This window comes from Strix aluco, chromosome 7 (assembly GCF_031877795.1).
Source record: "Strix aluco isolate bStrAlu1 chromosome 7, bStrAlu1.hap1, whole genome shotgun sequence".
Lineage (NCBI taxonomy): Eukaryota > Metazoa > Chordata > Aves > Strigiformes > Strigidae > Strix > Strix aluco.
The window spans coordinates 20390856-20406727 of record NC_133937.1 but is presented as its reverse complement, the minus strand read 5'-3'; the positions used below and the strand labels follow the sequence as shown (position 1 = coordinate 20406727).

At 43.8% G+C, this 15872-nt stretch overlaps 1 protein-coding gene across 1 annotated transcript in view; it reads left to right on the top strand.

Annotated features, from left to right (window-relative positions):
* The first annotated feature begins 1289 nt into the window (after positions 1-1289).
* ALOX5 (arachidonate 5-lipoxygenase) overlaps positions 1290-15872 on the top strand; it is a 34393-nt gene continuing 19810 nt past the window's right edge. The window contains exons 1-4 of the mRNA XM_074830815.1: positions 1290-1489; positions 9497-9695; positions 11516-11597; positions 13139-13261. Of these exons, the coding sequence (XP_074686916.1) occupies positions 1340-1489; positions 9497-9695; positions 11516-11597; positions 13139-13261 (554 nt within the window). The 5' untranslated portion in view covers positions 1290-1339. The remainder of the gene's footprint in view (positions 1490-9496; positions 9696-11515; positions 11598-13138; positions 13262-15872) is intronic.

Sequence of the window (15872 nt, the reverse complement as noted above, 5' to 3'; positions counted from 1 at the left end):
GACCAAGCGAACTGTCCAACAGCGAGGAAATGAGGAGCTTGGTCTGATCCCAGAGCACTGGTGGAAGGACATTGCAATCTTCAAAAGCCCCAGCCTGGCTTCTTTCAGCACAGTATCGGGCAGCTGCTGCTGGCAGCAGCGTGAAGGAAGATCATCAGTGAGGTGACAGGGGTGACAGCATGTGATATTTGGCTGTGAAAATGTGAGAAGTATGTGAAAATGCAGGAGAAGAGCATTAGTGGTCTTGGTGCCTAAGTGCCAAGTGTGCAGTGTCACTGCTGTGGGGTTATTTTCTGTGGAGTAGGTAGGACTGCGGAAGCAGCACAGCCAGCTCTTCTGTTGTCTTAAAGATAGCATCTTCATGATAACAGGTATTTGGTGCTTGGTATATTCAGGGTGGGGACTGAAATTGTGGGCTTTTTAGAGCACTTTGTGGAAAGGGAGGATTGGTTGTGTATGTCCAGCTCTGATGCGTAGATATGCTGACAGTAATACACATGGTTGTGCAAAGACAACGGGGTGTTTGAGAAGCTTAGAGGAACGCAGGGAATAGAGCATGCCAGCAATAGTGCATATGGAGGTCTAGACCTGAGAAAAGGATGCACATGGGTTTGCAGATTTGGTGTATGGTGAGCATAGAGTGAGTGACTCAAGATGATAAAGAGAATGGGATGTATGTGATGTACATGTGGGGGTAGATCGTGGTGGTGTGTTGAGTCAGTGTAGTACGTGTGTAAGGTTTGGACACAGAGGGGTGTGCATGCCTGCAAATGGGGGTGATTAGGAGGTGAGGTTACAGAGTGCAGAGCAGTTTGAGGGTGCATGGCTGAAATCCTGTACGTGTAGAGGTGGTGAGGCAGGGTGAGCTGTGCCTGGCGGGAGCCCGATTGCTCTGCGGGGCAGCGTGCTGCGTGGCGAGAGCTCCGCGTTGCTGTGTTGGATTGTGCAGCTGTGGAAGGGTATCAACGTGCTGTGTGGAGGATGTGTGAAGCGTGCTGGCGGGGAGCTGGTGCGGTGGGAGGGCAGGAGCGCCGCGAGGGCTGTGTGCAGGGAGTGGGGCAGCTGTGCTGGGGTATAGGGGTGCGGGGCAGCGCGGGGTAGCTGTGCCGGGAGAGGGGCGCGCTTTAGGGCGCCGGGTAGCTGCGCAGCACAGGCTGCCTGGGGGTGTCGGGGAGGGCTTTGCAGGGTACCGGGGTGGGTGTGCCAGGCGCTGGGGAAGGGGCGGGCGGGGCTGAGCCGCGCCGTGCGGTGGCAGCGGAGGAGGAGGAGAAGGCGGCGCTGGGCAGGGTCCGGGCTAGGGCAGGAGCGCGGCTGAGCAGCGGGTCGGGTCGGTGGAACCATGCCGTCCTACACGGTCACGGTGGCCACGGGCAGCCAGTGGTTCGCGGGCACCGACGACTACGTGTACCTGAGCCTGGAGGGCACGGCGGGCTGCAGCGAGAGGCACCTGCTGGACAAACCCTTCTACAACGACTTCGAGCGCGGCGCGGTGAGTCCGGCCGGGCGGGGGGCTCCCGCCGCTGTCCGGCACCCCCGCCTCCACCCCCACCCCCGGCGGTGTCCGCGGGGCTTCACCGCGGACGCGCCGTCGCGTCTCTCCCTTCGCGGTGCCTCGGCCCGGACTCGCAAGGCCGGGGCCGGTGGAGCCGTCAGCGGCCCCTCGCCCGCTCCCCGGCCCGACGCCCCGGCGGGCTGCGGCAGGGCTGTGCTTTTTTAAACTCTCGCCCCCGTGTGCCGGTGCTCCGGAGCGGGACACCGGGACCGAGGTGCCAGCTGCCATCCCCGGCCGCCCGTCATTCCCATCGCTGCCCTGGGGGCTAGCCCTGGCTGTGGTCGTGGGGAAGGGTGGGTCCCTTTGGTTCTGGCTTACAACGGGCTTTCAGATTTCCTCGTACTTTCCTTACAAATACTAAAAAAACCGTACGTGCTTCCTCTTGATAGGTGATGTTTAGGGTCAGTATTTACTAGTAGTCAGAGCCCTGATATCTCCACGGAATTAAACAAAGAGGTAAGAGCTTCCAGTGGGAATTACAACACCCGTCAAGGGAAATGTGTGGGGCATCTTCAATGGAAGTTGGAAAATGGCATGAACATGCAAGTGTGAGAATGAAGTTGGGACTGGGCTGTCAGCTATGCTCTTTCAAACCTTGATTTCTGCTGTGTGTTGTGCCCTGTCCTCTCTGTGGTCTTATCACAGTATCCAGGCTATCCATCTGTAATCGCTTATATTCTGAGCACTGTTTTAGGATGGTATTCATTTATTTGCTTATTGTCCACTGTGGAAATAATAGACTCAGGTCATTTTTTTCCCCTCCCAAAATGTGTATGTTATTTGGAAACCTAACTCACAATTTCCAAAAGGTCTGAGGAGATTTAAGCAACTTTGAAAGTTTTAATGAAGTGTTTAATAAGTCACTTTGGAAACGAGGTCTACAGCTGCATAAGTGAGTGAGACTTCACTGTCATGGTGCTGCTTTGCCTTTAGGTGTGTTTTTTTAACCATGGGGTTCACAGCCCAAGTTAAGTATCTGATCTCTTCTGTGTTAGACATTGCAGGTATGGTTAACAGAAGTCAGCATTCTGAATAAGTGTTGATGGTATGTGTGGGTACTGTCCCTGGATATTTATAGCTGATGTTCTGAGGGGATGCTGTAACAAATTCAGGTGTGGGGACTTACCAGCTGCTGCTGTTGAAGTTACTTTCTTCATGATTAAACATTCATTAGTTTAGAACCTTGTTGTCTGCATCTCTCAAATGGACATCCAGTCTTCTTTCTCTCTTACCCTCTGAACAAGCACGTATTTTAAGTGAAGCTTAACAACATTAGCAAGAGAGGTTGAAGAAGACCTCAGACTGTCCTGCAAACTTAGGGTTAGGGTGCTCTCTCAGGAGGGATGAGCCCAGCACGCTTACGCAACTTACAGGTTGGTTGGTTTGTAAAATGTAGCAACTGGTTTCACAGTTCTGCCCTTAGTGTTTCTTTTAATAGCATCTCTATAATTTTCTTTTTCTGCAAAGGAATTCAATTGTGAAGATACTTGCAAAAAAAAGCACTTTTTCAGTGGATGCCCAGAATTTACAGTATTATCTTGTAAGGCTTTGTCTACTTTGCAGTTTCTTTTCTAAATGTTGGGCCAGGCTCAATAGTTCCATTATCTTGGTAATGTCTTCATTTGAATTATTGCAAATTATGCGCATTACTAGATATGAGGTCTTGGGCCAGTTCTGAGTAGGAGATTTAGATGACAAATGTTGATTGAGGGAAATTTGGGCCACGACAACCCCATGCATCGCTACAGGCTTGGGGAGGTGTGGCTGGAGAGCTGTCTGGAAGAAATCTGGGGGTTCTAATTGACAAGCAGCTGAACATGAGCCAGCAGTGTGCCCAGGTGGCCAAGAAAGCCAACGGCATCCTGGCTTGTATTAGAAATAGTGTGACCAGCAGAAGTAGGGAGGTGATAGTCCCCCTGTGCTCTGCACTGGTGAGGCCACACCTTGAGTATTGTGTCCAGTTTTGGGCACCTCAATACGAGAGAGAGATCGAGGTGCTGGAGCGAGTGCAGAGGAGGGCAACGAAGCTGGTGAAGGACCTGGAGAATAAATCCTATGAGGAGTGATTGAAGGAGCTGGGACTGTTTAGTTTGAGGAAGAGAAGGCTGAGGGGAGACCTCATCACTCTCTACAACTTCCTGAAAGGACATTGTAGAGAGGTTGGTGCTGGTCTCTTCTCACAGGTAATTAGTGACAGAACAAGAGGGAATGACTTTAAACTGCAACAGGGGAGGTTTAGACTGGACATTAGGAAAAAATTTTTCCTGGAAAGAGTGGACAATGGAATAGGCTGCCCAGGGAGGTGGTGGGGTCACCATCCCTGGATGTGTTTAAGTGTCGTTTAGATGAGAAGTTGGGGGATATGGTGTAGGGGAGAACTTTGTAGAGTAGGGCTGATGGTTGGACTCGATGATCCCAAGGGTGTTTTCCAACCTGAATGGTTCTGTGATTCTGTGAAAGGGACATGGAAAAACCTGAAGCAATTTGCACAATGGTAGCTCAGTTTTTGTCTGACTTACTCCAAGTACTGGACACAGGTGATGTTGAAAACCATAGCTGCTTTTCTTTTTTCTCAGTATCTTTTGAGTAAGTTCCTGTTGGTGCTGAGTGATTTCCAAGCAAGTGTTGTGATGTGACTCAGTTCTCTGTTTTCTTCCTGTTACCCCTTCATCTGCTTTTTGCTTTTGTTGAAAGAAACGCATTCACAAGTATTTCCAGAAGGGAAATACAGTTCTTTCTACTTAGAGCTTTGTGCTTATAGAAAGATGGGTTGTCTGTGTTGTTCTTTTTGCAGTATTAGGCTACACAGTAGGAATCCTCTCCTCAAATAGAAAGAGCTTAGGTTTCGTGTGAGATGAAATTGCTTGAACAGGATGCTACGGGAGTTTGGACAGTCCAATAGTCTTCATTAATTCTGTTCTCTCACTCTGAACTCAAACTCCTAGCATTTCTGGCTCACCGTGCAGTCTCAGGGATGCCATGTGTATACCAGGAGACCTTGTACAACAAATGCCATAGCAAGCTTGAGCAACCAACTATCAATTCTTACTCAGACCTTGTACCATCTTTGTAACCTGACACACATTTACTGCATCAGAAAAAATGTCATCTCAGGTGAGACCATGGCGCTGCTATCTTGGGAGCAGCGAAAGCTGGGTGAGACAGAAGGAAGAAACCCTCACTTTCAGAAGTGCCATTAAAATGGGAACTGTGATGGTCATACAAAGATTAAAAATTCAATGTCCTCTTTGCATCACATTGACAGTGATTTGTGTAGTAATTTTAGGACTCTTGTAATATTAGCAAAGAGGTTATTACCAGAGGAATGAGTTTCTTCCAAAGATTGACTGTCAATGTGACATTTGTATGAACTCTTTGGATCTGATTCGCATTGCTCTTTAATGTAAATCTTTGATGTGTGTATATATATATAGGTGTGACATTATAAGAACTATAGAAATATATATGTGTAAATGAGGACTTTTTAAAAATGAAATTGTTAGCTGAACCTTTAAAGGAGATGAATTTAAAAAAGGGTAGTCAGGTGTCTTGGGCAACAAGGAGTTGATAAGAAAATAAAACTAATTTCAGACTTTCTGTGCCATACTCATCACTTGACAGCAACGGGTTTTCGTGAGGACTTGAGCTAAAAATAATGCGGTACATTTCCCCTATCCAAACTGTGTTCTGTGGTCACTTTATTCTTCCTCTGTACACAACTAGCCTTGGAACTGGAAATGAGTGAGAAGATGGAGCGTAAAAGTCCCAAATAGCTGAATACAAAGTGAATCTGATCCAGATGCAGCTTATAATTTTCTTCTGTAGGTTATTGCAATAATTTTTACATGTTTAAATTCCCTTTATAGTGATGAACACAAATGGGTAATAATTCACATAGATTTGTGGATTCATTTGGACTGTGTCTCTGCAAGGTGGCTACTTCCCGCTCCTGACTGCCAAATACAAGATCATGGTAAAATTGAAAGAGAGAATTCATTTTGTGTTGTAATTGCACGAAGAGGTGCACAAGCAGGAAGTGGCTGAGTTTGAGATACATGTGTGATAGCCTGTGGCAAGGGACTCTTCTGCAAAGTGCTTTCTGGTCCTGGAAAGACATATGAAATTGCAGAAGTACTGACTCAGTGCGAAACCTGAGCCTGATAAAGAGTTTATTGACACTGTTTTTATTGAGAAAGCCAGGAGTTGCAGGGGAATTAATATGAAATAGAAATGGTTCAAGTGCTGCTACTTCTGGAAAGAAGATTTGAAGAATGTGAAACAACCTGAGCATGTTATCTACATTTTCTAGCCATCATCCAGAATTCTTTGTGCCGACTGACGAGAGTGAAACTGAGAATGTTGGACGTGGGGTGGTAGGCAAAGATCAGGGTGGTGTTTGAAACCAGCATTGTGGGAGGGAGGAATCTCCATTCACTTAGCCAGGAGCACAGGGGTATGTCCTACAGTCACTGACTGTCATAGTTGTAGCTTAAGGCACTATTAATGTGATTTCTGAGAAAAGCCATTCAACATTTTTCAGTCTCCGCAGCTGGTTGAAAATTATGAATCATGAAGGGAATAAATTTACCTTTACACATTATCTTTTTAGCTGTTCTTAGATAGTGTGTGGGCATGGAGAGGTTGAAGAGTCAGCAACATAAATGTTCAAGAAATATTTAAAATTAGTATATTTATTTGCTCTGCAGAAAGAACTTTCTGCTATGGAGATGCAAGGAAAAGTGACAAGCATCATTTAATATATTAGTTGAAATCTCAGCTCTGTAATTTTCATCTCTCGGCTCACATCCTAGCAGACAGATGCTGTCATCCCAAACTTGCCAAGGACTGCCATGCTATTTGTAAAGCAGTTTGCTACCACCTGGTGTGTATGGGTGTGCTATTGACATAAGCATTGCAAATTTTTATTTAAGACATGATGGGCTTCCTTTTTAAAAGAAACAGTTCAATGTCTTGCTTTAATAGGCACGGCAAGAATATAGCTCAGGGTAAGATTAGTCTGTTAAGTCTCAGCAAATCAGAACAAGCACTGTCCATACCCATTTTAAATATTTGAGCCTAAAATTAAATTAGGCTGCATATTGGAAGAAATTCCAATATCCTTGTTAGTATGAAACAGCCTCATATGAATTGCAGTGTAGCAATCATGGCGTGACAGTTTCAAAGTTGAAGAACATCTTTGGGGAAAGACAGGCAAGGACAATGTTTCATTGTCTGCAGGGTAGACTTTAAAGCCTAAAGGGTTTTTTATTTTCATCTGGCTTCTGTGAGTCAATTAGATGTGACAAACTTTATGAAAGCTGGTATTTTTATGTAATGGGTTATGAGAGAACTGAGTTCTGTCATCCTAAATTTTGGTGGACAGATAGATGTCTTCATGCCAAAATGATCATCACAGCTGGTAATTCATGGATAGCTCATAGAAAAGGGTACTTTGCATCAATAATGTGGGAAAATTGGGTTAAAATGGGAGAGGAAGGGATGCCAAGGTTTCCTTCTTATGTGTGTTCTTCCAATCAGGTGGGTGCAAGTTGCTATGAATCTTTCTTTTGTAACAGTTGAAATAATAAGTACCATATGAAGGCATGTAAAAATTACTTTTTTTTTTTTTTTCCCTCTCCTGTCTGGAATTTAATCTTTCTTCACTTTTCAGTTTTGGTCCTTATGTGAATTAGCCTTTCCCTAGCAAGTAAGACAGCAACACTGGGTATATATCAAATGCCTGGGGAAGGCTAAGAAAGTGCTTCTGAAAAGAACAAGTACAGTGTGGTGTCTAGGTTAAGAGCCAATACACAAAGCTCACACAGGCAGGTGAGTTTCTACAGGCACTGCAGCGTGTCAATGCAGTACCTCATCCTTTTGGTATCAGCAGCTGGTTGATTTCTAAGACTGTTGACTGTGTTTAGAAAAACCACAAGAGAATGAAGTCTCTACTTGTAACCACATGAAGCTTAGCAGGATCATCTGAGCAGAGTAGGCTTTGGCTGCTGCTCCCATGGTTGCCATAGCCAATTCAGCTTTGTTATGATGAGCACTTGGCTACTTCCATTTGCCCTGAGCTGTTTATGCTCTTGGAAAGTGATTCCTCTGAATTGCCTAGCACCACGTGATGTGTTACTGGTCATATTTGAAATGATTACTCATTTCTTCCTGTGCTGGTGTAACCTAATGGTGCAAGTGCCACCAGAACTGTCATTTGCTGGGTGCTGTCCCCACATGCAGTAAGGGACAGCATGCATCCCTGGGAAGTTAGTCCCATGATGGGACTGAAGTGTAGTCATGTCTTGGATAAGCGTTCACTGTCCTAAATCTGTTAGGCAATTTAAAGGCACTTAAGTCAGCATTCATAATAGCCATTGTGCTGAGAGGGGGGTGCTTAGCATGGGCAAGAAGTGCTGAGGGGAGCACCATGTCCACAACTGTCTTTCTCCCAGGCCTGACCATGTAGCTGTGGCACTGAAAGCGGTGTTGTGGGAGAGGTGATTTACACAGTGAACTGGTGCCTGACCTTGGCGGCCAAAGTCATCTTGTGTCCAGGCGACTAGTTCTCTGTGGCCTTCAGTGTGGCCACTCATCACACCTTGCTAGCTAGAGCACTTATCAACTAAGGTTTGCTATTACATGTTCTCACAGATATACTCATCGTGATGGGCCGGGTGGCTCCACATCCATTTCAAGCCATCTGATGGTGAAGCCCTGAGAGGCCAAATCATATACTTGGGCTGAGAACAGGCCAACCACATGGAAGAAATGCTGAGCTTGGTAGCTGAAGCTATTGTAATTCAAATGGAAGGAGAAGAAAATGTTCACTTCTACTTCTTTTGTAGCCCTGCTGGAGCAGTCATCAAGAAAGGGAAAGCGTGGTATTCAGTTGTTTCCTCAGCCTGACCAGGTTTAGAACTGCAGCCCTCACACCTCAGCAAAGCTTGGTGTAGGGCAGCACCAGGGCTGGTCTGCTTCTCACCTGGTTCATTGCATGGCCAATAACTCAAGTTTTCAGGGGCCTGTCCCTGTAGGCCACTGATGAGGGCACTCCTGAAGGAGCAGGTATGGGTGGTCCTAGCCTTCAGTACCAGCTCACTGCAAAGACCCTGTGACCAGACCCTTAGCGTGGGAAAGGACTAAACAGACTAGCTACAGTGCAAGTCTGGGATGAGGTCCCTCTATGTTGCAGGAGTCAGGCCTTTGAGTTAACTCCAAACTGAGGAAGGAGCTAAACCACATTTCCACATGCTGGCTTGTTTTCTGTGAAAGAATGAAGAGCCTCCAGAGCTAGATGGGGTTCTTGTGAACCTTGCTTTCAGTTAGCTACTTAAATTCCTTTTTACATCTCAGCTGTACAAACATAAAATGTATTATTATCCAAATCTGAGCTGTACAAACATAAAATGTACCATTGTCATTTTAAAAATGGAGAGCTGAAGAAGACCAGCCACAGGAAGCACAAGACAAAGGGGATTTAGGTGATCTGGGTACTGTCCTTAGTCTGAAGCACATGACTAATACACAGAGATCTTTAGATTTCTAGTCCAATGTGTTAAACTCATGATCATCTTTCCACTCCAGTTGCATTAATAGATGTGCCCTAGCAATACCTCTTTCAGCTATTGCTAGGAGAGCAGTAAATGGTTTCATGCTCTGCACATTTTCCTTAGACTTGCAAACGTTTCAAGGAGTAATATAATTTTTAGTTTGCATACAAAAGTGTTTCTCCATTTCTGGAGCATTTTGCATGTTCTTGTTTGTTCTTTTATTAATCTTTCTGTTGCATTGCAGTCCAATAATAGGTCTTCCTTTTCTCATCCACCAGAAGCTGGAAAGTTCTGTTGTACCCATGCCATATCAGGAAAGGCCAGGTATGCTTGTGTAGTGCTGGTTGTGCTTCCTGCATGTGCAGTGGATCATTGACTGTATTTTGCTCTGTAGGTTGATTCCTATGATGTGACTGTGGAGGAAGACCTTGGAGAAATTCAGCTGATAAAAATTGAGAAACGAAAATATTGGTACCAGGATGACTGGTACCTTAAGTATATCACTGTAAAAACGCCAATGGGTGACTATTTGGAGTTCCCATGTTACCGTTGGATTACAGATGAAAAAGAGATTGTTCTTCGAGATGGAAGAGGTGAGAGCCATAAGAAACCTAATTTCCTGCAGAATATCTAGAATTCTTCCACCTCTCCTTCCCCTTTCCCTGTGTACCTTCCAGTCTTCTTTCTCACGTGGAGACCCACTGCTAATCCCCTTCTGCATCGTAGGGAATGGGCTTTCCCTGCTGACTAGGACTGCTTTCTGAGCAGTTTGTTGGACTGGGCACTGGAAGTTGAGTTGGGTGTTTTGAGAAACACATACAAGGAAGAGTCCTTAGGCTGGCTTTTTACACTGGTCTTGAATTTGAAGGCTGACCCTAATGCCATATTTTTGCCTGCTCCACATCTCCATTGCTGGAAGCCCTTTTGATTTAATTAGAATTACTGTCCCATCTTTGTTTCATACTAAGCCCCTAAGTGGCCCATGATTAATTGCCTGTAGATTGTCTTGTTTTCTTGAAAGTGAAATAAAATCACAGTGTAGGCTGCTCAGCAGGTACAATGACTGACTTGAAACAGCAGCTTCACTTTTCACCCCTTCTCTTTGCATGCTATCAAGTCCAGAAGGCAGGGTGAGATGGATATGACTGCTGCCAGTAGTGGTGACTAACTGACAAAAGTGTTACAGCACTTCTGTGCTCTGTTCAGAGTGGCCTGTTGGACCTGAAACTTGTGTTTCAACTGTCTCTGACTACCTCCGTGCTGTGATCAGGGTTGGGGCAGATGTTTTTCACTGATGTTTGCTTGTTCCTCTCTGTGCTTCCTAGGGTAAGTTGGCTGCTCTAGTGGTCTACAGCATCACTGCCTGAAAACAGCTGAAACAATGTATGAGGTGGTAGGAAATAAATGTTTATCTTCCCATTAAGTTTTTGGCTACTCTTGGCTGAGGAATTTTGCATTTGAAGCCTTTTGTCCTATAATCACAACTATGTGTCTATTTATTTTTGGTCTCCAGAGGGACTTTCCATTTTTCATAATTTGATTTATAACAACTGTTACACTTCCATGGAAAGCAGCTTTGCATGGCTTTCAGAGTATGGTGAGGTAAAGATCAAAAGCGAGTGAAGCCCTATTGGTAACTTGAACAAAACCAGCTGGAAACCTTTAGCCATGTATATTATCAGTTGTATTACCTCTGATATTTCTAACTCCAAACCACAAACAACTATTTCCATGACACTCCTGCTGGCTTTATCTGCCTTACCATTTGTGTATGTAAAGTGAGTCACGTACTTTGCCCTTTCTCTGATCACTAAGGAAGTCTCTGTGTTATTTAATGATATAGTGAATACACGGTCATAAGAGCAAGCTCTCTGGAAATTAAGCCTCACTGGTTTTTCTTTCTGTTCTCATGACAAGAAGATACAATTACTGCTTCAAGCTGACAGGGGAGAGCACCACTCAAGGAGAGAAGATAGGAGGTTTCCTGGAGATGTCTTTTAGCAGAGAAGATTAGATGGAACAATGTTGTGATTTCGCTTATTGATGAAAATTCCCTTAGATACTGAAATGTAAAATTAATTCCCATGACCCTGTCCAGACCATTTAACACTAGATACGTACAGCAAGTGTCTACACTAGGAACCCAGTTTTTATATACAGTTGAGACAGATGTTCCTAGCTTGAGCTAATTGTCCCTTGGAGGTACACAGTTAGGAGCTTATCTTCTTCCACAGTTTCTCTAGGGACCTGTGTTTCTACTCAAGGTACTAAAATGGATCGTGTAAGTATTTCCCACAGAAACATTGTAAAGGTATAGATCAGAGTTTGAAAGTTTGGGAACTCTTCTGTCCTTCTCCTGGGCAGTGGTAGGTAGAGGAACCTCATAACCCTGTCTCTTTCCCCTGTTTCACAGCAAAGCTCCCCCGGGATGACAAGACCCAGATTCTCAAACAGCACAGACGCAAAGAGCTTGAGACCCGTCAGAAAATGTACCGGTGAGTTTTCCATAGCTCCCCAGAAGGTCTAGGGCCTGTTCTCATCAGGTCAGAGTTTGGCAGAGTATGTTCAGGTTATCATATTGCTTTAATTACTGGACTCCTGGATAAGAGAAAGCATAAGTTACCATGTTGGCCATATATGTTTTTTACTTAGATGGAATTCACTGTAAGTGATGATCATCCTGGTGCAGGTGGCATTATGAGATAGTTGAATCCCAGATAAGCCTATCTGGAAGGCGTAAGTGGGAATTCAGTGGTACAGTCTCTGAGTGGGCCCTCTGACACACAGTTGTTCTTTCAAGGAGGATCTGAAGGCAGATTTCATTTGCCTTCTCAAGCAATACTCCAGTTTTGAAACATGATCTGAACATGTCAGCTCTTACTGGAGCTTTTTGGCTGCTTCAGCAAGCTAATTTTAGTTGTCTTCTGCACTGGGGTGCAGTGGAAGATCTAGCCCTGCTTGAGTGGACTGGAATGTGCTATCAGAACACAGTTGTGATACCCACTTTTACACTGTCACAGACATTTTTTCTAATCAAGGTCACAATGGGAAAATGCTATCTTTTATCAATAGGGAACTCCAGAAGGCATTAGACATTTCCTTTTCTTGGAGACGTACTCTCTGTTAAAATAACAAAAGTTTCTTGCACTTGCATCTCCTTATCATGAGAGTAAGGATCAGAAGGACAGATGGTCCATTTAGAAGTAATGGATTGCGGCTTGGTGTATGTGTTGTTGATATCATTTGACTAAGAAAGGATCTTGCTTAAAGATTATGGGAGATAGAGCAGAGGAAATTATAGTTCAAAAAGAGGTGTGGCACAAAATTTTATTTACATATGCAAAGAGGAAGACAAAACCATTTGTAATTCCAGGAAAATAGCTATTTACAATTCAGAAACATAACTGATAACACGCAATGCAGTCTGTGTGTGGCAGGCAGTTGGGAAATACCACTGAAACAATATTCTTTACAAATCGCCTTCTTTTGTTTTGAAGTAAAAATGGGGCACAGCGCAAGAACATACATGGCAGAGAATGTGTGCCATGACCATTAGGAGGTAAGGCTTTTCTGATGAGCTGAATCAAGACTATCTGCATCTCTCAGAGAGTTGCTTTTTGAAGGAACCTAAATACGTGTCTGAGTACTTTTAGCTGCTGTATCTCAGTTCTGCAAAAATGTAGCCCCAAAAATGAGTGTGCATTGGGCAGCTCTCTGTCTCTCTGTCCCTTCCTCTCCCAATACATTTGAAGCTGTGGCCAGTTTCAACCAAATGTGACAAGTATTTGGAAATATCACAGTTATTAAGTTACTTCAAATTTTGTGAAGGTAGGTGGCCAGGTAGATGCCTTCTGTTGTACTTCAGGATTCTGTAGGGAACTGATATGTATTGGTACGGTATAAGTCACTATTTTTGGCCCAAATGGATCTGCTGCACTTTATATAGTTGAGTCACAGAAGCAGTGTAGGTAAGGGAATGATACAGCTCTCATGCTGGTAAGGTTATATGGTTAATCCAACCTGTCTTGTTTCTCAGCTGGAAGGAGTGGCATCCAGGCTTTCCCCTGAGCATTGATGCCCATTCTCACAGTGATCTTCCTCGTGACATCCAGTTTGACAATGAGAAAGGAGTTGACTTCATTCTGAACTACTCTAAAGCGTAAGTGCTTGTGGAACATCAGGAGTTTTGCAAAATCTCTTTTGGGGCAGGGTAGGGATCTGATCATCTTTTAGGTTTCATTGAAATCTTAAAATTGGATTCTTTTCTTCCAGCTGGATCTGCAGTCAAACAAAGTAGGAAAGAATTGAAGGGATTTTTTTTTTTTAAATATCAATATTTTAAGCTTTTAATGCTGGTAACTGACTGAGCCTCTGCATTCTCATTAGATGTTGTTTTGACTGGAGATGGATGGAGGAGGCACTGGTGAAAAGCATAGGAAGAAGGACTATTGTCACCTGATACCTTAGGTTTTTGACTTAGTTCTCAGAGTCGCCCCCTAGAGATGCTTTTGTCCCCTGATTGCAATAATTAAGCCTTCCAGTCACATACCAAAAGAAGATGGTATCAATGTGCCCTTGGGATCCTGCTGAAGAAAAGCTTTTCTGAGCAGCTCCTCAGTTAAACACATCTGAGTGTAATCTGCTTGGGGCAAAAAAGTCACATACTAACAGATGGTGGGATAGTCTGACATGAGACAAGACTGGTCCAAGATCGTCCACAATTTCTACATCTGTGATTCTGTTAATATGCTGGTCTATTGATATTTTGGAAAAGTGTTCCTCCCATTATTTGGGTGATCAGACAGAGATTATGTCATCAAGCACAGGTTGGTAAGAGCTAGGGAGTTTAATAGCCATACTGAGAAACTTCCAGCTTCTAATAAGAGTGAATACTGAGTGCTTATCTGAGTCCATCTGGGGAACCGACAGTGACTGAAACCTTACATATCAGAGCGTTCTTGGTGTTACATTTATGCAGCTGAATTTCACTACCAACACAGAGTCAAATCCCACGGCTTGTTCCAAGAGAATCTACCTGCTTGTTTTCTAATTTGGAAAATTGGAAGCTTCAAAGAACACATGGTTTTTCTGGCTGTATTAACTCTGCTGTATATTTTTCCCTCCTCTCTCTCCCACACTAGGATCTGTTTCTCACAATGGAATGATGCTTTGTAACATCAACATTTTTTTTTTTTTTTAGCAGAATAAACCTCCAGCAGGTATGAACAGGGTGATGGGTGTGTTTCTGAGCATATATGGCTGGGTGGACCTGGATCTTTCAGAGTTTATTGGAATAAGGCAGCTGAATAGCTTTCAAGACCAGGGGTCTCTAACTTTCTATCATCTTTTGCAAACTAGGATGTTAGGAGAATGATGGAACAGGCTGTAGAGTGGGTGCTCTTGTAGCTTTTTTAAAGCAATATTAGCTGTTATACCAGAGAAGTGGCTGTGGGGTCCACAAGGAGTTAGATTAATGGTACAAAAGATAGACAGATGCTTCCTGCCCCACACGCTTACCCAATGGCACATGTATTGCCTCAACTTTATATGTTTAGACTTCTGAAGAACCAAATCTCTTATCTTTAACATGAGCCAGAAGTTGAGGTCCCTTCTTAACTCATGAAATACCTTATTCCTCAAGCAGTTCTTTAGTATTCAGTGGATTCTTAAAGCTTTAAGAAGTTTTAAAGAATCTGGGACCTTGACCTTAGATCCTTGGAAAACCCTAGACTCTGATGTTTTTCTTCCACCAACGTGTATTAAAACCCAGGCCTGGAAAGGCCTTTTAGTCAGCACATAATGAACTTGGTAATGGCCATCAGAAATAGTTCTTTGGGAAAATAAATATTTTTTTAAAAAAGCAAGAAAAATAAGCCAAGAAAACAGTGAAAGTTTACATAATGTTGTTTAAAAGGCAAATCTTTTTTTTATAAGGCCAGAAGGGATCATTCTTGATCTCAAGAATTTAATACAATGTCAGATTACCACAGCTAGTCTCTAATTCTTAGTTTATCTTCCCTCTGTGTGCAAACTGAAAAGTTAAATTATCAATTTGAATTTATCAAATTTGATAATTTCATTTTCTTTACCTCCCAGAAAGTACTGGGAGGAGACCCCATGCATATCTGTGAAGTGCTCTGAGATTCAGTCAGGTGGGACAACAGTACAGTCTGTTCACCATGAAACAGAGCCAGGAGTGAGGCCATCCTGAAAAAGGTAAAAACTCATAATAGTTTTTGTGTTGTGAATAAACCTGTGGAAAAACCAAGAAGAGATTCCAAGCAAGGGAAGAAAGCAAACACTGTGCAGCTCTTCTCTTGGCCCAGCTTCAGGAAATAGTCTAGCTTAGAAAAGGCAAGGAATAACTCCTTTTAGGGAAGAGGAGAGGTGTGAAAATATACAAACCCCATGCAAGGTCATTGAGATCTTCTCTTGTTACCCTAGCAATGGCATGGTATTCCAAACTTTTACAAATCCTGTGTTTTCCAGGAGCTATTGCTTGTAGCATGGTGTTAGTCAGTGCAAAACAGCTGTTTACCAGCTCATTTAGGAGATCTGAGCGATGCGGGAGCAACAGCATCTGAAAGCCAGAGGTGACCGATTTGCCATTAATAGACATAACCAGTTTGGAGGCTACACTCCCCCTCTAGCAATCCCATCCTGCCAGTCTGTAGCATATTGCTAGGGATCCTGAGTCACAGCCAAGTGAAACTTGCAAACAATTCAGCAGAGTGCGGGGACATCTATTTTTGTCATTGGCTATAAGGGCA